Source organism: Pectinophora gossypiella, chromosome 8, assembly GCF_024362695.1.
Source record: "Pectinophora gossypiella chromosome 8, ilPecGoss1.1, whole genome shotgun sequence".
NCBI lineage: Eukaryota > Metazoa > Arthropoda > Insecta > Lepidoptera > Gelechiidae > Pectinophora > Pectinophora gossypiella.
The window spans coordinates 13,761,997-13,786,334 of record NC_065411.1 but is presented as its reverse complement, the minus strand read 5'-3'; the positions used below and the strand labels follow the sequence as shown (position 1 = coordinate 13,786,334).

The following is a 24,338-nucleotide window of genomic DNA, read 5'->3' as shown; positions in this document are numbered from 1 at the left end:
AATTATTAAAATTTAAGAAATGTTTACTTCTACTTGAAAGATTATAGTGTACCGGCCATGAGACTAGACGGTTGCATTTGCATGCCTCCTAACTTTGTTTAATTAGGTATTTACATTCATTATCGTTAATAAAATAAAACAGCAGCAAATAATTTACATTATATTTTATTTTCGGTTGGTAAATATTTTATTTACATAAATAATTAAAAAAGAAATCGATTTGCTGATTTGATTTGAAGACAAAAAAGGTTTTACTTATTAACTACTTTATCTAAGTATTTCGCTTTGTACTACGCTACTAGATAACAATAGATTCTCACTGCAGCGCTGTATTGTCCGACCGTTTAAAAAGATGCGCTTCAGGACATACTAAAAAACTGGTAACGACTTGCACTGGTAATAAGGCGGTTATTCTAAGTACCTTCCCAAAGCTCTGTTGTTCATTACCTCGTAAAATTGCACTTCATTTTAACGGCAACGTCGAACACACCTTGAGCACTAGTTTTTTTGGCAACTTTTCATTCCATAATTAAAAAAATTCATCAAGCTACCCTTATTGAGCATCAATGATAAAAACTAGTACATCAAGGTAATTCTCTCATCACACGCTGCCAACCTTACAACCTGGGTACAAAAACTTCTAAGCTAAAATAAATTACTTAGGATGATTTTATTGAGTTTTAAATTATAACCCGAGCTTTGTTGAGAGAGTTTTGTCTGTCTGTACGCTTCTATAAAGACAGTGGCAGAACTATGGAAGCTCGGGTGATAATTTATGGGGTTTTAGCAGCCAGTGCAAGTATGTGGGACTAAATGGTTCACTTCTTTCCTTGCGCGATTTCCTTCATCCTGTTAAGAGCTGAGCCGGCGCGGAACCACGCGATCTGTTGCTCGTTGAGTGAGTGGTTCAGCTTAATGCGCTCCGTCTTGCCGTCAGCGTGCTTGATCTCGCAGTCCACTTGCTGTTGACATAAATTATTGGTAAAAAAGTTGCTAACATGGAAGAGCATAATATTAGACATTCACTGGCCCCGATTCCTGCAGGCACCGCATAATTTTATTTTAAGTTATATCCGTCATTTTCATATCCGTCGAAAAGGAAAGGGACGGATGATTCACAGCTCTTAATTTTAGGAAGAATGAGTAAATGAATGAATAACCCGGGCGAATCAAAAAGGTACGTCGCTGGTATGCAATCCGTTTGACGTGCTGTCTACTTAACTGTGTCGGGTTATTGACTGATGTAAAATTTTTAGACGGTTGGTTTAGATTTGTGTTTAAAATTGACGTGTGTTCCATAAATTTTATGCTTGTCGATTACCCGTCCCTTTCCTTTTCGGCGGATAAGAAAATGACAGATATAACTTAAAATAAAATTAGATGGTATTTACAGGAATTAGCACCAATGTCATTTTTACTAAGAGACAAATTCATTGCTATCCAGCATCATTATGTTGTGCTCATACCATAGATAGGCCGGCCTCACGAATCCCGGTAGGGACATATTACAAAAATCACTTTGTGATCCCTAGTTTGGTTAGGACATTACAGGCTGATCACCTGATTGTCCGAAAGTAAGATGATCCGTCGTATCGTAAGGCACGTTAAGCCGTTGGTTACTACTTATTGATGTAAGTATGTAGTCGTTACATGAGCCATGTCAGGGGCCTTTGGCGGCTCAATAGTAACCCTGACACTTGACACGATAAGAGAAGAGACCCAATTAATCTAAAGAAGCAATATTGCTATCTCACATTTGCGCATATAAAAGTAAGTGCGCAATGTAAACAAATGTAAAATTGCAATTTTGCTTTTTTAAATGAATGGCTTGAATGTGGCCTTTTTAACCCCCCCCCCCCCCCCCCAGGTCACAGTCAGAATTATTTAGCTGCTAAAGGCGTCTGACATACTAAACCAATGGCTGGCAACTATACTACGTTGGATGTGCGTACCTTGCCGGGCGCGAGGTCCTTCAGTCCGAGCAGCGAGATCTTGTCCGTGGGCTGGATCTTGTCGTAGTCGGCGGGGTTGGCGAACGTCATCGGCAGCAGACCCTGCTTCTTCAGGTTCGTCTCGTGGATCCTGCACACGTGACGTCATTTTATAAAGTAGGCATATACACTTGAGCCAAAAACCACAACATTCCCGAGAAATGTGCTTCGAAGGTATGTGTGTTAACCGGTATTGAGCTGGTTTTGTTGCTGGGGGTGTCTGACCGTCCAGCCCACGAAGGTAAAACCAGCCAGCAGGTTAAATCACATACCTCATTATCTCCGTAGCATTATCCCGTTTTTTTTCAAAGAATGATGATGATTTGACAGGTCCGGTGTTTTACAGAAGGAACTGCCTGTCTGACCTTCCAACCCGCGAACGGAAAACCAGCCCAATATAGGTTAGGTCACATACTTGCCTCCTAAAAATGCATTTCTTGGGAATGTGGGTTTCCGCACGGTGATTTCCTTCACCGCTGGGCACTTGATAATTATTTATGATCCAAACATGAATTCGACAAACATTGGTATAGGTCTGTGCTGGATTCGAACCCGCAACCTCAAAGTGAGCACGCGTTCTACCAACTGGGCTACCATGGCTCCAAAGTCCATACCTCTAAGACGCATATATGTAGCTTATAAATTATGTTAAGGGGATTTTGTGATTTGTACTCTGCTCACCTAGCGAAGGACTTGACGATGATAGCCCTGCCACCGAGATGTCTGGGTTCGAGCGCGGCGTGCTCGCGGCTGGAGCCCTCGCCGTAGTTCTCGTCGCCGATCACCACCCAGCGCACGCCGGCCGCCTTGTATGCACGCGCCGTGGCCGGCACTGGCCCGTACTCGCCCGTCAGTTGGTTCTTCACTTTGTTCAGCTCGCCGTTTTCCGCGTTTGTTGCTCTGGTGGACAAGTTTTGTTACATTGTTTGAGATTTACGCGGTTACTATCGTAATTAAAATACACACAGAGAGAGGAGTCTCATATCCCTTGTAATAACGCGGTAAGAACCCGGTATTATGTATTTTAAGTATTGTTACGATAGTTTAGTCTTCTTCTATCGTGTAAGTTATTATTGAGAACGATTACTCACATCAATGAGTAGTAACCGGGACCAATGGATAGTTTAGTAAATAACATAAACTATATACAAATATTATACAGTGTTAGTGACACCGTAAAGAATACTGAGGGGGATGATTTAGCTTATGATTCTGAATTACTATAAGTGGAATTTTCCATCGCAAAATTCATGATAAGAGAGTCAAGACTCAGATAAATTGTGTATTTCATAAATATTCTTCTACTTAAAATTTTGATACCATATAAGACACAGTGACGAAACTTTAAAAAATAATATCAAATACCCTCAAAGTATAAGAATAAAATAAGAATAAAATAAATTTATTGCCAGTAACAATTTACATTTGCTATATAAACTAAGTACTTAATTATGAATATTGCGAATACGGGCAAAAGGAAATGGCTCAGCTTGTGCTGCCGTGGAGCCATGTTATGGCGCCATCCAGCGCTGGTTTTCAGTCATTTTCTCTTCCTGAGATATTGTGCGGAAGTAATTGTCAACGAGGGCTAGAGGATATTAAATAGAATTATACAGTAGCTTTAGGTAGAAAAAAGAAACAATAAAAAGACAATCAATTAAAATTATAAGTAGGTACTCTTGAGTGTGTATGTGTATGTGTGTGTGTGTGTGTGTGTGTGTGTGTGTGTGTGTGTGTGTGTGTGTGTGTGTGTGTGTGTGTGTGTGCGCGCGCGTGTGTAAGCGTGTTTGTTGGGTTAGATTGTGTTTGAATGAATATATATGTCAGAAGTAAACTATTTTAACAGTAATATAATGAATATTAGAGTAATATAATGAATAATGAAAAATAAAGTACTCACGTAATGAACATGTTATTGGAGATGTTGTCCAGGTGTCCGCGGTACTTGAGCCAGGGCCCGGCGGCGGAGATGTGGTCCGTGGTGCACTTGCCCTTGACCTTGATGAGGATGGTGAGGTCGGTGAGGTCCTTGCCGTCCCACTTGTCGAAGGGGGACAGCAGCTGCAGGCGGTCCGAGGATGGGGACACGTCCACCTGCACCTCTATGGGGTGGTAGATGATGTTGTGAATGTGTTCCGTATTGATAGGCTTCTATGGATTTGCACATGGCATAAGACCAGGTATGCTCAAAACTGACAGCTAGCATTTCAAGTTTAGCTCAGCTGACGTCATCCGACCCTGGGTTGCCATTTCGTAAAAAAATAAATTACCCACGTCCAATGTTTTTAATTTACTTTTCAAGGAAATTTTGTACTTTTAGTAAAAGATTTACGTACAGTTTTAATGATTTTTAGTGACAAATAATATTAATTAAATACATTAGTCAGTATTTCACTTAATTTTCAATAATAAAATTTACGTCTTTGGAATGTTGGAGATACAATTGAGTGGTAACACTTACGTCATCAATGGGCTAGCAATGGCTTGTCATAGGACTGAGCATACCTGGTCTTCTTATACCATGGATTTGCAAAAGTCAGCGGCAATACTATCGATGGTCCTTGCAATTGTGTAGTTTAATGCCTCGTGCGAAAGAGACGATAGATATGTCACTTTAATCATGTTACGTTTTACAAGGAATAACTAGTATAAAAATGTATGTAAATCTGTACTTACTGGAGCCATCACCGGGTGGGTGCTGGTAGGTGTCCTGGCCGGGGTCGAAGCCCTTGGAGGGCAGCTCGTCAGCGAACGGGTCGGACAGTTTGAACTTCTTGCCGTCCGTGCCCGTCAGCTCGTCCGTCAGCGGGTTGAAGTCCAGGCGACCTGTGGGTTAAAACAGTTTTACATCCTGTTATAATTGGGATAGAGAAAGTATTGTTACTTTTTTTAAAGAACGTTTAGGCTCATGTGCCGGGGTTTTTTTTGCAGCTTCTTTTACGCGGCTATACAGGTTGTGAGAAGCTGCAATAGTTTTAGGCGGATGAGACGTTCGTTAAGAAAATAATGACGATTCAAAGTGTACAGTCATGAGCAATATAATGTACCCACTTTAGGACTCTGTCGCACTAACATATTTGACATTTAGTGAGAGTGAGACTTACAGTTCAATTTGTCAAAAAAGTTAATGTGACATGGTACCAAAGTGTATACATATTAATGCTCGTGACCGTAACTATGTTACCTACTGAATACAGATATATTTGAATTTGACTTCAACTTTTAGTTACGGTTCATATTGGCCATAATTACTGATTTATATGGATTAAAAAAATTTTGGAACTCAGACTGATTTCAACTTCCGGCAGGTCGGGGCTCTATACTCCTAGTTTATTAATGTTCCTAGCTCCTAGTTTATGTATGTAGTTCAATAATATAATTTTTTCACAATAAATATTTTTATATCGACCGTGTGCGGAACACACTGTTACTAACAAAAAAATGGGCACTATTAGTCTGAAATAAAAGATTTTTATTATTTTTTATTTATTTACTACACTGCGCTCAAAAACAGGTATCACTGATCACGGAAAAAGTCCGCCAAACTGAAGAAGTCGGATGCATCCGGAGCGCTGGGCTGGGCTTCAAGGCTGATATAGTCGAGGCAGACCGCGTAAAAGATGGTGTGACGACCTCGACGCTTATCGGAAGGATTGGCGGAGATCGCGCAAAGTCGAGAGGAGAAATGAAGGCTAGATAGGATATCATTAGTTACCAGCGAGCGAGAGCGCGGTGACCAGCTCGGGGCTGGTGACGAAGCAGTGCGTGGCGGGGTTGGCGTCGTTGCGGCCGGTGAAGTTGCGGTTGTATGACGTCACGATCGTGTTCTTCTCGCCCTTCTTCACGTCCTTGCGGTCCCACTGCCCGATGCACGGGCCGCACGCGTTAGCTAGCACCTGCGGGGCACACGGACATTGATAGAAACTATACTTAGGTCCGGTGTCCGATTTTTTAATAATAAATAATAATTTATTGCCAAAAATTGAGTACAATTCTTTCCTTAAACATAGCTTAGTATATTAGACACAGATATAAATAGGTTTAGTATAAAAATACTTGTATTACAGCATATTATGCCTCTCTCCTGGATATTTATTTTACGTTAAGCTAGCTAGTATAGAAGTTTTTAATTAATGGCTTATTAAGACAAAAAGTTTGTCCACAAGACGTGAGAGTTCGTCCATTTTCTACTCCTCGTCGCCAATATATTCAATGGCATTTGCATTTTATTTGAGAAAACAGAAAAGAAAATTCCACTGACATGTCATATGATAGAAAACCATAAGCAAACATCATAGATATACCACAGTATACTTACAGTGCCGCCGAAGTCCCGCAGCGTCTTGGCGATGCCGTCGCGCTCGATGGTGGCGCGCACCTGCTCTGAACCCGGCGTCACGTTGAACGGGACCTTCGACTTCACGCCGTGGCTCAGCGCCTGAACAGAACATTACAATTATGTAATACACGTGTTAGGGAAAATTCCATTTGATATCAACTCAGAATAATGAGCTGATTATCCCACTCAGTATTCAAATTCAAAAATATCTTTATTCAGTAGGTAACATAGTTACACTTTTAATCGTCAATTTTTTACATAAGGAACGTCTCATCCGCCTAAAACTACTGCATGATATTCGTTACGGTGTCACTTTTTTTCACAAACATTCTAAACAAAAAAAAAAAAACAAAGGTTTATACGAAGAGCGAATGAATGCGCCTCGCTACACGTAATTAGTAGGTAGGTACTACATAGTATAACATGTGCCCAGATAATACTTCTTTAATATTATCATGTCTGTGTGTAGCCCACTAGGCAATTTATTTAGAATATCTGATAGCAAGTATTTCCACTTCCTCATGCCATACACATTATTATATTTCGTTAGAAGGCGTAGATTCCGTCACAGTACAATTTTTTTTTACCTAGATCGTACCTGCTTCAAAAATGGCTTCGGGTTGCCTTTAGATCGTTTTCGACTACCTACCCCATTAAGGATTACGGGTTTGAGTTTATACTTAATGTACGCACCTCCTTCAAACCTGACTACCATCCCAACCATCACCTACATAAATGGGGCTTAAATGAGTCGCCATACTGTGAATGTGGTCAGCCGGATCAAACCATAGTGAACGAGTGCCCTCTGCACCAGTTCCCAGGTGGTATAGCCGAGCTGCATTGTGTGACGGATGCGGCAGAGACTTGGTTAGGGGAGCTTAAGCTGGATATATGATCCACGCAGGATATTTTATTTTTGTCTGCCATACGCAAAAATACCGCCAAAACCTTCACCTCCTTTGATAGGTTTTTGGTTTTGGCGGGAAGAAGAGAGGGGCTGGCGATTACTCCATCGACAAGAGCGCAGCTCTTAAATAAAGAGAGAGAGATTCGCAATAATAATAATAATACGCACCTCCTTGACGATGCTGGCGCAGCGGCCCATGTCCTCGTAGGAGGAGTTGGTGCAGGAGCCGATGAGGCCGACGCGGATGTCGATCGGCCAGTTGTTCTTCTTGGCCTCCTCGCCTAGCTTCGAGATGGGGTTCGCCAGGTCGGGCGTGAACGGGCCGTTCACGTGAGGTTCCAGGGTCGACAGGTCAATCTCGATCAGCTGGAGTGTTAGAATTCAGGTTAATAGGGTATTTCACTGAGTTAAAGATTCCCTGGAAGAAATTGCTGGTTACGAATAAGACCGCGCGACTGTATTACAGCTGTCATTTTGTAATTGTCCTTTCAGCCGTGATACAGTGGTAGAACGCTTGCCTCTCACTTTGAGGTCGTAGGTTCGAATCCAGCACAGGCCTAAATCAATGATTGTCGAATTTGTTTTCGAATACATGTTTGTAAACAACCAAGTCCTACTGCTGGGCACAGGCTTACCTTCAACCGGAGCAGATATGGAGCATACTCCACCACGCTGCTCCGCTGCGGGTTCGTGGAGGTGTTTTTGTATTTGCCTCATTCATCGGTATATTACCGTCAAGAATGGTAGCACAGTTGGATGAACGACTGACTCTCAATGTGAGGTCGCAGGTGCTAATCTCAGCACGGGCCTAAGCCAATGATTTTCGAAATTGTTTTCGAATTCATTGTGGATCATAAATATAAAGGAAAACATCGTGAGGAAACCCACATTCCCGAGAAACGCCTTTCGGAGGTATACATACATACATGTACATACATACATATATACATGTATATATGTGGGTAGTATAATTATAAATTTTATCATAACGCCGCTGCGACGGTAGTTCCTCTTTCTCTAATAAAACAGTGTGCAACTAGCCCGTGAGTTTGCTTGTCGCCTCCGCTTCGTCCTTCGCTAATCTAACCCATTTCCAATTTATGTTTGGATCATAAATGATTATCACGTGATCAGCGGTGAAGGAAAACATCGCGAGGAAACCCACATTCCCGAGAAATGCATTTTCGGAGTTACGTGACCTAACCCATATATTGGGCTGGTTTTCCCTTCGCGGGTTGGAACTTATAAGGTCAGACAGACAGTTGCTTCTGTAAAAAGCGGACCCGTTTAATATTCTGGTTAGGTAACGGTAGGGACAAATTGATTAATTGGTATATTACCTCATCATAGGGAGCCTTGGGGTCGGGTGTGAGCAGGTGCTTAAAGGCGTTGCCGGCTTTGGCGATGTCGTGGCGGTTCGTCGACTTGAGGTACGCCTCCATGCGAGAGTTGTAGGGGAACACCTGTCGCAAAAAACATATTATAACACAAGCTCACAAGGTTGCCTGGAAGAAATTGCTGCATGAGCAATAAGGCCGCCTGTTGTGCTTTTCTGTATATGTTGTCCTTATCTCTGTATTTTGTGTCCATTGTGCTCAGTAAAGTATTCTATCCATCTATCTATTTATCTTACGATGGGGTAGTCAGAAGAACGATAAGCTACAGAAGTCCAATCAGTTTCTTGCAAAGTAATAACTTAACTGTTTGCATTTAAGACGTCCTGGTTGCATGTCGTTTCTGTAATAGACCAAAAACACCTACAAAAACGTAAACTTTATAATTATGACAACTAATAGTTTATAATTTCACCACTGTTTACAAATAATAGGGTAGTTTAACTAGTCAAATCAGTTACTTTTTACTAAATGTCAAAACACGAAATTACTACGGAATTTGTATGAAAAAGCACACTGTGACGTCATAGAAAAATGTGACGAAATGTTGCAGATATTATTACATATTCTTGATTACAATTCATAAATAAGTTAAATAGTGAAAAGAAAACGTTTTGTGTCACATATAAAAGTAAGTGCGCAATGCAAACAAACGTCAATATTGCTTTCTTAGATGAATTACTTCGATGTGGCCATTTTATTCCCCCTGGTGACTACTGCCCAGGATGCAGGAAAACATCGTGAGGAAACCTACATTGCCGAAAAATGCATTTTCGTAGGTATGTTAACCTGTATTTTTTCCCTCCGCGGGTTGGAAGGACAGACAGGCAGTCGCTTCTGTGAAAAACCGGACCTGTCAAATCGTCAGGTTAGGTAAGTGGACCCCGTGAGAAACGGGTTAATGCTAGGGGGATGATGAAGGGAAATCTATTTGCCTGCGAATGCTTGGTGAACATTAAGAGTTAGTAGTTCTATAAGGAAGTTTGATTTGCAGCTATGAAGATACCTCTTTACTCGTTGGTATACGCACGAAGTCAGTGTTATATATAATGGGGGATGATGATTGCCCAGGATGTATTTGTGACTCACACTGGTGGTGGCTCCGATCTCGGCGCCCATGTTGCAGATGGTGGCCATGCCAGTGCAGGAGATGGAGTCTACGCCGGGCCCGTGGTACTCCACAATAGCGCCGGTGCCTCCCTTCACTGTCAGGATGCCAGCCACCTTCAGGATCACGTCCTTCGGGGACGTCCAGCCTTTTAGTTTACCTGCGGACAATGTCAGTGATTGGATCAAGTAAACTGAACACCAAATAAAATGGAATAAAATCTAGTGTAATTAAGACTAGTTCTTTGGGGAACAGGAGGGTTAAAATGGCCACATCGAAGCGATTCATCTAAGAAACCAATATTGCAATTTGACATTTGTTTGCACTGCGCACTTAACTTTATATGCGCAAATTCCAAATTGCAATATTGCTTTCTGAGATGAATTACTTCGATGTGGCCATTTTAACCCCCGTGTACGATTATAGTTTTTAAAAAAAGTTCGAAAGATAAAACCTTAATGAAGGATTAAGACGTTACAAAACTTTTTTAACAACTAAACTCTTAAAAAAATAGGCATCTCTAAAAGTAAATAAAAGACAATAAATATAACCCGGGATCTCGGTCTATAAAAAAGTTATAAAATATCGGACTTACGTTTTTCTTAAATAAGTTAAAGAGAAAAAATAAAATATTATCGTTAGTTTTAGATCTGTCTTACCATAAAATTCAGCACGGAATGTTTTTTTTTAGCTTGCGATATTCGATGTATGCACTCACAAGCAGTAAGATTTTAAATGAAAATGAAATGAAATTAATAATAAATTGAATTCCATAAAACGAATGTATACTAAAAGAAAGAAGTCTATGATCAATTTTGTTTTGTCTTTGACTGTATTCTAGAACGGTCGTTACCTACCTACTGTTTTCCCGGAATGGCGTAAAGCTGGGACGGTGTAGGTGATTTAAAAATTGAATTAAAGAAAAACAAAACTGGGTCGGAGCTAAGTACATGTTTTATATCCATCCCACAACTTTAGTAATCAGAAATTATGTTTAACGTAGCACACAACACAACCCAATTGCATTTTTGTATTGTTATTACGTGCGGGTCAATGCTACCATGATACCTTATCGTGGTAGGTATTTGAGTAAAACTAAAATTAGTTTCGGTTAAACAAAGTAAACCTTTACGTCAATTGTACATTATCTGCTCGTCACCTAGTTAATAATAAGTATGTACGCAGAGATTTGCCACGAAAACAAGAAATTTATTTAATATACATGGATATACAGTGTTAGTGACATCGTAACGAATGCTGAGGGGGATGATTCAGACTATGATTCTGAGTTAATATCAAGTGGAATTTCCTGTCGAAAAATTCGTGTTTTCTTTATTTATTTTCAGTTTCTCACTTTTGCGACTGAAAATTCCTTTATATCAACTCAGAATCATGGTCTGAATCATCCGTCAAAGTTTTCGTTACGATGTCACTAACAACCTGTATATAATGGTATGGTGGAGTATGCTACATATCCCCTCCGGTTGATTGAGGGGGTATGCTCCATGCCAAGCAGTGGGACGTATAGGCTGTTTATGTTATGTGTATGTATGTTAATGGTACCTCTGACGACCCCAATTGGGATATAGTCGTGAGCTTATGTTATAATAATAATAATTCATTTCTTTCAAGAAATATGTGTCATATGTGTTAGTAAACTTATTCTAGATGTTAGTAGCCTTATCTAATATTAGATGCTATAATGGTATATCTATCAAAGACCTGATATGGTGAAATATGGCTAATGTATAATTGAAAAAGTAATGCATTGTTGGTGTGAAATAGTTTTAAGTATATTCATGTCTCCATCGTCACTTTATCACATGTTTAACTTTGAACAGTTGCGCAATCTTATAGTGTATTATCACAAAACAATTAAGTATATACTGGACGTATCGTACAAATTATTACAACATAACATCGCCTTCTACTGCCAACGACGTAAGCTTAATAATAATAATAATTTATTTATTTATTAAAGACAACACAGATCCATTTATTTGTTAGTACAATTCACTTAACTTAGTACCTATCTAATTTCTAATATTTAAGTTTGTTGTGTAATTTTAATTTTACTTTATTTTTAAATACTTAAGTACCCTTAATTGTATAAGTTATGTACGCCGTAATTGTCATATATATTAGTCATAATACCGTAACCTTATATGTAAAATGTTTTAATATATGTGATGTGGTTGTACTTTATAAATAAATAAATAAATACCTTATAACTAGAGGGGATTTGACACGCTTTATGAGGTCCAATATCAGAGGGCTGTCACACCTATTAGCAATTGCAGCCAGGATGCCATTGCTACTGACCCTCTAAGCCTCTCTTTGAAAAATGACATTCGGATGTGATTTTTATTAAAAAAAAACATAGCAATGGACAGCTAGTTTCAATCCAGGTAAAAATTGAGACCACGATTTTAATTGAAAGAAATCGAGGATTTGTTGAAGAAAAATCACACCAAAACGTGCACTATCAGGCGAAGAACTATCTATCTGAGAAACTGTGAAAGATATATAATAACAAGGTAAAAAAATATAAATTGCTAATATTTGTATAAAACTCTAGGCTAAGTAAATTAGATTCCTCTTTTTTGGGGTTATGTATACGTTTTTAAAATAAAATACCAGATAGTATTTTGAATTTATCAGAAAATAAATTTAAAGCTCATGTGAAGCTTACTTTATGTAAAAAAACTTATTATAAGATTAATGACCCGCATTGGAGCAGCGTGGTGGAGTATGCTCCATATCCCCTCCGGTTTATTGAGGGGAGGCCGGTGACCAGCACTGGGACGTATATAGGCTGTTTATGTATGTATGTATGTTTTAAAACAGTAGTCGTGGTATAAAATTAGCATGTCTAGTATAGTACGTATTCTGGTCGACCTTGCTACGTTCTACAACTTCACGGTATCATGTGACGATTCCGTAGATTAGTGGCGTCGGGTGGCGTCGCAATGAAACACGCAGTTTGTATTCCATACTGTACTGTTTTAAATGTATATATTTATATCATATATCATATTTACATTGGAGATGCGCGGTGTAATAAGAATATTAGCAGGCGCGCCCGCGCGGGCAATTACTGTGAAATCAGACCATGACGCCGATCAGACGATCAGATCGTGTGATTCGAATCAGGCGAAGAACGTCGGCTTCTAATTTCAAAATTCGAAAATATAAACTAAAAAATAAAAACAATGGTCCGCGCGCAACCTTGTGGTTGGGGGGGGAGGTAAACCTAGCTCAGCGTGAACCATAATCTAGGAATTATTCAGGACAAAGATAACGGGAGGTTTCTATGTTATGTTAATCTTAGCTGGATTTAAGTAGTCGTCCATTAATCACGTGATGGATTAAAAAGTTACTAAATATATATATTTTTTAAGTTTTACAACACTTTCTAAAACAATTTTTAATCTAATATAGTGTCTCATAAACCGGAGTAGGTTTTGTTTAGAGCGCATGTCGTCTTATAAACAGCAACCACCAATTACCTAGGCAAAAGAACTCATCAAATATGATACGCGAAGCTTTTAATGGCCGGCTTCTAAGAACAAAACACGCATTACAGTAGTTGACGACAAAATATTTTATATTAACAAAACTAGTTATCTTTGAATATAGAACGCAATAACGAATAATAAATATCGTAATTTTGATGGTTTCTCCAATTATAATACTAGCTAAAGCTTTTTTATGTAATTGATAATTTCAATGTACATCATGGAATATGAACTATAAAAAATGTAGATAAAACAATGTTTGGGTCGTAAAATGATATGACACGACCTCCTCAGTCGGGACTTGTGAACTCGAGCAAAGTACGACAGTCGAAATAAGTGAGGAATAATTTTCCACGACTAATTAATTATTTCACCTCCAAAACCACCTTATTGAATCAGCTGATTATTCGAAAAAGTAAGATGAACCGTGCTTCGGAAATAACCTTTACCAGTTCGCAGTGGAGAAGAGTTACTCCACCAGGAGTAAATAAATAAATAAATGTTTTCCTTCACCGCTGACTGCCTGTCTGACCTTCCAACCCGAGAAGGGAAAACCAGCCCAATACAGGTTAGGTCACATACCTCCGAAAATGCATTTCTCGGGAATGTAAATTTCCTCACGATGTTTTCCTTCACCGCTGAGCACGTGATAATAATTTATGATCCAAACACGAATTCGAAAATAAATTCGACAATCATTGGTTTCGGCTTGGATTCGAAACTGCGACTTCAAAGTGAGAGGCAAGCGTTCTAACAACTGGGATACCACGGCTCCACGGAGTGATGCTATGTTATGTTATTATAATATTATTAAGTCATTCGATAGCTCTCCTGAGTAACTGTGTATGTCCAAAGACTGTGTGCCAAAAGGGAAAGCTGGAATCGATGTTAAAAATGCGTTCTGCACGCTGCTACAAAAATTGGCCGTTCGCCACAAATGATTCGTGCTATTTATACCGCGATCAACAACTTGGTGGTGTTACAGAATGGAGGGTACGGTTCCAAAATAACTTAGCATTAGATCTATTATTATATTAAGCAAGTAATTTATTACTCTAAAGACAAAGGTGACCTTGATGTGATAAATTGTGTACACATATGTACGTTTATATAACAATACGTAACGTTGTGTACCCAAATATCAAGCAACAATTATTTTTATATATGCTTCTGCCATTACACTGTATTTTGGAATAATGATGTACCAGAAAAATGATAAAATAGGTCATTAACACATTAAAGCCATTTATATTGTTTTGGTGAACATCCCTCATTTAATTTGTAAAACTAGTACGCTAACTGTTTATAGAGACTGTATTTTGTAAGTTATGTACTGTCATGAGCAATATAATGTACCCACTTTAGGACTCTGTCTCACTAACATATTTGACATTTAGTGAACTTACAGTTCAATTAGTCAAAAAAGTTAATGTGACATGGTACCAAAGTGTATACATATTAATGCTCGTGACCGTACGCAGGTCGGAAATTCGGTGTCATGTTTACTTGACGGTAGTCCATAATATAGAGTTGAAATTACCATCACCTAACTTTATAAAACAGTAATAATTTTATTTGTTGTCCGAAGAATAAAATAATTATTAATATCTGTTCAGAATGTTCTGCGTAAAACTGATTCAATCTTACTTATGATAGAAATTCAAAGTTTTAAGTTTTTAGTTTTAGTGGAGGAAGCAAGAGAAGTGTGTCAGGACCGAAGCAAATGAAATTCTATAGTCTCTGCTTACCCCGGTGGGAAATAGGCGTGAGTTTATGTATGTATGTGTCAAAGTTTTAGACGCATATGAAAAATATTAAAATGCCTATATTACAATGCTTTACGACGACAGTGTGATACAAAAGTGGTAATATCAGCTCTATATTATGTACTACCATTAAGTTTAGGTAAACACGCATCTAATTTCCGACCTATAGTTACGTATGTATGTATGTAAACAGTAGTGATTTGCCAAGAAATATAAGAGTTTAGTTTGTATACATTAGTTTTTACAGTAGGGTAGGTAAAAATAGCAAGGATTGTTTGTGAATCTAAAGTCTACTAACGAATAGTGTCAATGTCTTAACGTACTCGCCAATAAACACATAAGCTCGCGACTGTATCTTAATTGGGGTAGTCAGAGGTACATCCATCGCCAGATGAACAAACCCACGCCTCACCGATATTTTTGTTAGACCAAAGTGATAGGTGGTGAGCCGTATCGCCGTCTATAATGGTCGAACCAACTGTATTCCGGTACCGGGGTTCCGCGTTTGAAAAGCAAGTGGTACCCACAGGAACACAGCGGCTATTGTACTACTAGCATAGAATAAAGGAGCTCGGTGGCGCAGCGGTAAACGCACTCGGTCTGCGATTGTTGAAGTTAAGCAACTTTCGCAAAGGCCGGTCATAGGATGGGTGACCACAAAAAAAAAGTTTTCATCTCGAGCTCCTCCGTGCTTCGGAAGGCACGTTAAGCCATTGGTCCCGGCTGCATTAGCAGTCGTTAATAACCATCAATTCGCACTGGGCCCGCGTGATGGTTTAAGGCATGATCTCCCTATCCATCCATACGGAAGGCCCGTGCCCCAGCAGTGGGGACGTTAATGGGCTGATGATGATGATATAATACTACGTATAAAACGGCACCTGTCCGCTCCCCACCAGCGTCTCAGCTAGGTTTACCTCACCCCTCGAACACAGTTTAGACTTGAATCGCATGGCGTCAGACGTCACACACACAGATGCGCGTGTACAATAATGTCAATGTGTAGTGTCTGTGTAAAACGAGGTTGTTTGTATGAAGTGTCTGGGGTGTGCTACTACAGTGACATTTACTTAATACTATACAAACGAATAAAAAACAACCCTAAGGGATCGCATCCGGGCCGTGTGTCCCGCTTTCCCCGTTCTGTGTGCGGCTAGCATAAAATATAAGATGTGTTCGAGTACTAGATCATTAGGAATATAGATAGTTAGTACAAGTTCCTATTGTGAGATTGAAGACGAATGTTACATGAGACGGAAGCCATATACCTGTTAAAACTAGTGTTACATAACAGGCTAGTTTCCAACTAGTCAAATCAGTTACTTTTTATTAGAAGTCAAAACACGAAAATACTATGGAATTTGTTTGAAAAAGCACACTGTGACGTCGTAGAAAAACGGGACAAAATGTCGGACTTATTATTACGTTTTTTTAATTAAAATTCTTAAATAAGTTAATAGAAAAAAAGGAATAGCGATAGATGGGCGATAGGCTGATCCCTTATCACCATAAGGTTCATCATATCCATCTTTGGAATTCGTATCAACGGTGGCTGCAAGTTGTCTTTGATTACTTGTGGCTCTGCCCACCCCATTAGGGATTACGGGCGTGAGTTTATGTATGTATGTATGTAAAAAAAGGAAATGTTTTTCGTCAGTTTTAGATCTGTCTTTATTTAGTAATCAGAATTTCATAATTTATCTTTGAACTAGGATACTACTCAATTTTTAGTACTTTTTTTACTTTCAATACTACCGAGCACGTAGTATCGATACTATCGACAGTATGATGAAGAAATGTGGTTATTATTACACAAACTAGATAAAATAAGTTAAGACTCATGTTGTCTCCGGTATTTGTCCCGGGAAATGTGCCCCCAAAGTTCTTTATGTCACGGGTGAATAGGCATCTTCTGGGTGAGCTCGCTCCACCTTAGACCCCTTCTTAATTCAAATTCAAAAATATCTTTATTCAGTAGTTAACATAGTTACACTTTGAATCGTTATTTTTTAGGTAACGAACGTCTCATCCGCCTAAAACTACTTCAGTTTCTCACAACCTGTATAGCCGGTGAAAAGAAGCTGCAAGAAAAACCTCGGCACAGGGCCCTAGACGTTCTTTAAAAAAAAAACATAAAATATTGTTATACAATTGAGTAATTTAGCTGCCTAATATCAATTCTCAGACAGTTAATCCCATGCATTCATATCTTCTAAATAATCACTAACTTTATAATAACCTTTTTTGTGAAGTTTTACCCCGCGGAAGAATGGGGTCAAGAGCAAACCCATCTTAATTAAAAAAAAAGAAGACATAGGGTGATATCGCGCCATTTTGCACGTTTCGCGATGTTGCCATATAGTTGGAGAGAAGTAGATGTCGGGCGAAGTCTAACGATGTCACCTTGTGGGGACAAGGCTTAATAAATGTGTAATAATAATACGCTAGTTTCTATAGTCAAATCAGTTACTTTTTACTAAACGTCAAAACACGAAATTACTATGGAATTTGTTTGAAAAAGCACACTGTGACGTCATAGAAAAACGTGACAAAATTTCGAACTTATTATTACGTTTTTCTTGATTAAAGCTAAATAGAAAAAAGAAAATGTTCGTTAGTTTTAGATCTGTTTTTAGTAATCAGAATTTCATAATATACCTTGAACCTAATACATGACCCAATTATTATGTCTAGTTTACTGAACTTCGCTCTTTATTAAAACGTGATCTGCTTTATGATCTTAATTATCATAATTAACAGGCAGTTAACTATCACGTAATTAATTGCATACACGTTACTGATTTTCTCACAGCTTATCGGAAATAATATTATTATATTACATTTACATTAATATCAAAATCATATACAAGGTGTTAGGGACATCGTAACGAATACTCAGGGGGATGATTCAGAGACCATGGTTCTGGGTTGATATCAGAAAATTCATGATTTTTTGTGTTTTTTTTTTTAAATTATTTCCATGATTTTGCGACGGAAAATTCCACTTAATATCAACTGAGAATCATGTTCTGAATCAACCCTCAAAGTTTTCGTTACGATGTCACTGTCCCTGTATTTTATTTGCCATATTTGATTTTGGTCTAATTGCAAACATCTAGTTTGAACTTATGTAATTTGGCGACATACATAAGTTCTCACTGGATATTTGCAAAGAAGACAAAATAGGTATTGTAAGATATTTTTGCGTTAATGGTAATGATATTGACTTCCAGTGTTCGAAGAATTACCCGACTGCATCCCGAGGTTAGTTCTAGCTGTACCCACCGGGTACATTCGACTCGTTGTCGTTATAAAAGAACGACCCCGCCGGCGTGGTCGACGATTACCCTCATTCAGCGCTTATCGCTATCGACCCACTAGGAGCGATTAATTCTTTCACATATTTGATATACAATGGCCCCGATTCCTGCAGACATCTCTTAATTTTACTTTAAGTTATACCTGTCATTTTCTTATCCGCCGAAAAGGAAAGGGACGGATGATTGACAGCTCTTAATTTTAGGAAGAATGAGTAAATAAATGAATAACCCGGGCGAATTTTTAGACGGTTGTTTTAGATTTGTGCTTAAAATTGACGTGTGTTCCATAAATTTTATGCTTGTCGATTACCCGTCCCTTTCCTTTTCGGCGGATAAGAAAATGACAGATATAACCTAAAATAAAATTAGATGGTATTTACAGGAATTAGCACCAATGTACTAATATACGACCCTGACGATCCGATTACTCTAGTCATAGGGCTCGCGACAACAAACACTTCAGAACCCCAATACCGACCTCGCCGGTGTGGATTTCCCTCATTCAGCGCTTATCGCTATCAACCCACTAGGGTCGATTAATTCTTTCAAATATTCTTCCTCTCAGACGACGCCCTGAGCCGAGGTTTGCGCCCAATTGGGCACCCTCAGGTCTTTTGTCTTAAATCTTGTACCGGGTGAGAGCCTTCAACTCCCCATTTCTCCGGCCAAGTAGTTAATGCCATCTGCGGCGAATCGGCATTAAGTCACGTCAAAAAAAGAACGGTTATGATTAAAATGTTAACAACTTACCAGTAAGCTTGACACCGATGACCTTCGGGCACTTCAGTTCCCAGGGGATGTTAGCCATGACGTCGACGGCATCGGCGCCGCCCACACCTGTTATCAGCAACGATAAGACATATTAACCTCACCGATAACAATGATAAAGTCTCTTTTATTTATGTGTATGTGTGGTAAGAGATTGAGAAATTTCTAGCTCTCTTCGGCTGATTATAAATCTGTGTGTCAACATGATAAATATTTGCGTTTTATTCATATAGAGATATGGGAAATACGATGTAAAAGTAAGACGTAAATTATAAACATCAGCCCATTAACGTCCCCACTGCTGGGGCACGGGCCTTCCCTATGGATGGATAGGGAGATCGGGCCTTAAACCATCACGCGGGCCCAGTGCGGATTGATGGTTATTAACGACTGCTTATGCAGCCGGGACCAACAGCTTAACGTGCCTTCCGAAGCACGAAACGAAAACTTTTTTGTGGTCACCCATCCTATGACCGGCCTTTGCGAAAGTTGCTTAACTTCAACAATCGCAGACCGAGTGCGTTTACCGCTGCGCCACCGAGCTCCACAACGTAGTCGTAACATGGCGGTTCAATAATAACCCTGACACCAGGATTGCTGAGGTTGGTAACCTCATAACCCATACGATAGAAGAAAAATGTGAACAAAAACTAATGACTTACCAATGCAAAGTCCACCGAGACCACCACCGTTGGGGGTGTGGGAGTCGGTACCGATCATGAGGAGCCCGGGGAAGGCATAGTTCTCCAGAATGATCTGATGAATGATACCGGACCCAGGCTTCCAGAAGCCCACTCCGTATTTAGCTCCAGCCGTCTCCAAGAATTTGTATACTTCTTTGTTGATGTCCTAGGGTATCAAATTGATGACAAGAGTTGGTTTTACTATAAGCATAGAATAAACAATAATACTGCGTATAGAACGGTAACTGCCGAATTAATTCGTATCAGGGGCCGAACTAGCTTTACCTTACACCCTCTGAGTCTTTTAGTCTAGTTTAAAGGCTGTAAAACGCTAAGGAGAAACAGGGCAGCGGGGGGAGCGCGGGCGGATGGGTCTCGCTCGCACTTACGCTGTAAGGCGGCGCAGGGTAACAATGAGATTCTTGTATGGAGTGTCCGGTGTGTGGTTTACGGTATGCTCTACCTACATATCGTCACTGGAAAGGCAAAATGACTTAGGCGCCAAAATATCCTAAAATAGCAATCCATGTTATAAAATGTTATTGCTAGACATAGACAATGAAAAACAATGTAAATTTGCGTTGACGTCATCAAAATTGGATAAATGGGTAAGAAGTTATGATAAAAAAAAATACTTTAAACGGCTTTTTCTTGAAATGGCATTTTGGCGCTTACGTAATTTTGCCTTTTCAGTGACGATATGAAGCTGAAAATCAGCGTTGTGACACAGGTCAATGTCGGAATTCCACAACATTTTGCTGAGTGATGTTTTCATAGATAAGGTTTTTTATTATTTTGTTCACTCCTCTATTCTGTGTACCTACCTACTTATTTCTAAAATAAATGATTTTCTTTCTCTTCTTTATATATTTAAGTGGGGAAAATTGTCTACACATTTTCTGCTACATAAAAACACGACCCTTTCCAGTTGATACAAGGGAACCCCGTGCCGAGCATAGCCACAAAAAAAAAGATAAAAGAAAAAACCAGGTTGATGGTAGGGCTCGTAGAGCAAGACCTAGAAAGACTTACATTGACCAAATTGGAGATGTCCTCAGAAAAGATTCAGTACGATCTACTCTGCACCGGCGTGCGTGTATGAAACAATTGATGAATGTGGAGGATAAAAGAGAAGTGTGTCAGGATCGAATCAAATGGAATTCCATAGTCTCTGCTTACCCCGGTGGGAAAAAGGCGTGAGTTTATGTATGTATGCATAAAATAAAAGCTAGGAGTAAATAATAATGACATACATTTTATTTGCTTCCATATTTCTGTACAGGGGTAATTTAATAATATAAAAGTGCACAATGCACACAGATGTCAAATAGCATTATTGCATTTTAGATGAATTTGATGTGGTCTTTTTAACCCCCCAGGAATACGTAATATTAGACTATTAAATGGATGAATAAAAAAGTAAAAGTATACTTCGCTTAAAAAAAAAACAAGTAAATGCAAAATTAAAGACTTGTTACTATGTGCATGTAATGACTAATATCCACTTTATTAAGTCATATCACGTCACACTCAGTTTGTAAACCGTTTCAATTTACATTTATTAATTGTTCAAAGTAATTCAATTTGCCACAAGTTGACAATTATGTCTATTGTACTGATATGTATTGTATGTATAAGATTTAATTTAATAGACACAAATTGAAGCTCTCGGTATTAATTATTGTTTGAATGGACATGTAGACAGACAGGGACACATAGACAGACAGATGGGCAGAAGCACTATGGGTATCTTTTAATCATTTTCATTCAAAACACTAAAAAGGTAAGAAAATATTCTATCAAATGTTTATTGTAAGTTAATATAGAAGTAGGTCTAAACAAACATAATCTTGTATAAGTATTCAGATTTTCATTATGTCCCTTACATAAACAACTTCCACCATGACACGTACCTTAGCTCTAGCCAAGTCCTCGTTGCCACCGATCTGGGCTTCAATCAAGTGGTCACAGTGAATGGTGGATGGCACGGCTACACGGGGAAGACCGGAGGAGATGAACTGCAGCATGGCCATCTGTGCGGTGGCGTCCTGCATGGCCACGCGGTCTGGCCTCAGGCGGAGGTAGCTGGTGCCACGCTCGATTTCCTGGTTTATTATTATAATTGCCTTAGGGATAGGTGGGATTTTTTGATGTGGGTAACATTGTGGGTGGGTAATATTGTTTGTAAAAATGGGTAGCACAGTACAATTGAGGTATCTCTTAAATATAGTTAACCTCTCATCTTTTTAGAAAGAAAAGAATAATAATAAGAATAAAATAAATTTACGAGACACCATGGTATAAGAAGACTAGGTATGCTTAAAACTGACAGCTAACATTTCAAGGTTAGCCCAGCTGACATCATCTGACCCTGCGTTGCCATTATGTAGAAAAATAATTTCCCCCATCCAATGTTTTTAACTTACTTTGCAAGGAAATTTTGTAATTTTAGTAAAAGATTTTAGTAGAGGTACAGTTTTAATGATATTCAAATAATAGTAATTAAATACATTAGTCAATACATTTTATATAAAATTTACGTCCTTGGAATGTTGGAGTTACCAATTGAATTGACACTTATGTTATCAATGGGCTAGCAATGGCAGCTTGTCATAGGATTGAGCATAGCTGGTCATCTTATACCATGCCAGACACTATAGATTTTACTTTGTGGCTGGCCTAGATCTAACAAAAGGTTAATGATCAATTGTTGACACTTTATAAACTAGTGCAGCCTTTTGCAAGCTGACTTAGTGATTGAAAAAAATAAATAAGGTTTTCATAAGAATCATTACACCAATGTCTTCAAAATTTTTAAAGTAAAATTTAATTATGTTAAAACTTGTTTTTATCAGTGTGCTGAATTTCACACAAGGCCTGCCTTTGCAGGTGCAATTAACACTTCATTATAATGGAATAACAACCTAAATATTATTGATGGACAAATAACTTGATACATGTTTCTAGAAGATTCTATGTAATAATAATTATAAACAATGGCCACTCACCTGTCCCTTAGGGTCATCCAAGTGCGAGTAGAGCACCTTTTCAGACAAGGTCATATCACGGCCTAACCTCTTTTTGACAATTTCTAAATTTTGCGCCAGTTTCTCGTAAGGCAGTGACACCTTGTCGAACTTCGACATTGCCACCTAAAACACACCCCAAAATCATCAGAAACATCATTAAACACGAAAACTTTGAGACATTTCTTCATTTTAGTGGTTACATAACATTGTCCTATTGTGAATAAAAACATTGAAAATTCGGGTTTTCCGAAGCGCCTGAGTACCTGAGCGGCGGCTGCAGTGAGGGGCGATACGCTGAAGCATCTTTGCTGGATCTCCAAGAGTACCGTGCGAGTCCTGCTCCCCTGCAAAAGAACACTCACTTTCTACACGGTGTAATAAACCAATAAAACCTGATAAACGACACATTTGCGTAGTAAACAGGGAATCCGGGTTACTACATCTTGAGTAACCCCGGCATGACCCCTCGTTAAAATTATTTCGCGTGACCTGACCTATCATTCATAACACGCATTATCGCGGATTGCGAATCGCTCGCCTTCTAGATAACGCAGTAAACAAACACGATACAACTAAAGATAGTAGGAGGTACGGTTTATAATGGAAATCCCGTGACTCTACTTGAAATACTCCATAAAATATTGGAAACTTACCTGGCCATGCAAAACTCTCGTACAGTGAGCCATGGTCGCGGGACTACTGTATATCAGAATAAAACCGAAAACCTGAACTTATATAACTAATTATCTGGGCGCAACATGGATCGCGCTATTTATTGTGCAGATATAATTGACTGCCAGAAGCAGCTTTAAAATTCACGATCACGCGAGCGCAATCAATGCTTCGGCGGATTTGGCAATTTTGACGTTTTGAATTTGGCAGTTCGCTCAACTCGTGGAAAGTGTTACCAGTTATTATATTTTACCTAATACTCGGGTGTATAATGTTGATTTTTAATGTTGGTTATTAAAAAAATATCTCAATGAGGGACTTTCCAGCCTACATTCTCCAAAAAAATATAGATGGCGCTGTACACATTTAACGTGGTCATTACCTATTTTGTCATTGCTCGGGTACGTTATTATTCAAAGATATAAAATTAGGACAAAAACATATAAAAAAAATAATTGTTGTTTAATATTTGAATTAGATATATTGTAAAGAATTATGATACTGCCTAAATTGCTTCACTTTATTTTATCAGAATAATAATGGGTGGAAGATGTGATGTGCGTGGATGTAACAACAAGGGTCATCATTTATACTCAAAAACATAGATAAAAGATTCACATATGCATCAACAGACATCTGTTATCTATGAAACAATAGAGTTAAAGTAAGGCAACGATGTATAGCGCCGTCAATTTTGTTGGACAACGTCGTCTGGAAACTCTCATTGGGCTAATTTGAGGTATATCCTCATCAAGAGGAACACGCTTCACAATGCTTTCTATCTGTTCGTTACCGGGGTTCAAACCGGCGTTCCTTGTTTAAGAAGTAAGTCCGTGACAAATA

At 38.9% G+C, this 24,338-nt stretch overlaps 1 protein-coding gene across 1 annotated transcript; it reads right to left on the bottom strand.

The window, feature by feature from the left end:
* Positions 1 to 149: 149 nt before the first annotated feature.
* LOC126369209 (probable aconitate hydratase, mitochondrial) lies at positions 150 to 23,688 on the bottom strand. The gene is made up of 16 exons (XM_050013515.1): positions 23,477 to 23,688; positions 23,087 to 23,167; positions 22,803 to 22,946; positions 21,708 to 21,899; positions 19,774 to 19,960; positions 19,094 to 19,180; positions 9,721 to 9,899; positions 8,578 to 8,700; positions 7,406 to 7,603; positions 6,310 to 6,429; positions 5,707 to 5,887; positions 4,668 to 4,817; positions 3,892 to 4,093; positions 2,673 to 2,891; positions 1,953 to 2,082; positions 150 to 962 (listed from the first exon to the last, which is right to left on the bottom strand). Exons 1-16 carry the CDS (start codon positions 23,507 to 23,509, stop codon positions 819 to 821), a joined length of 2,370 nt encoding a protein of 789 aa, XP_049869472.1. The 5' UTR covers positions 23,510 to 23,688; the 3' UTR covers positions 150 to 818.
* Between the last annotated feature and the right edge of the window lie 650 nt (positions 23,689 to 24,338).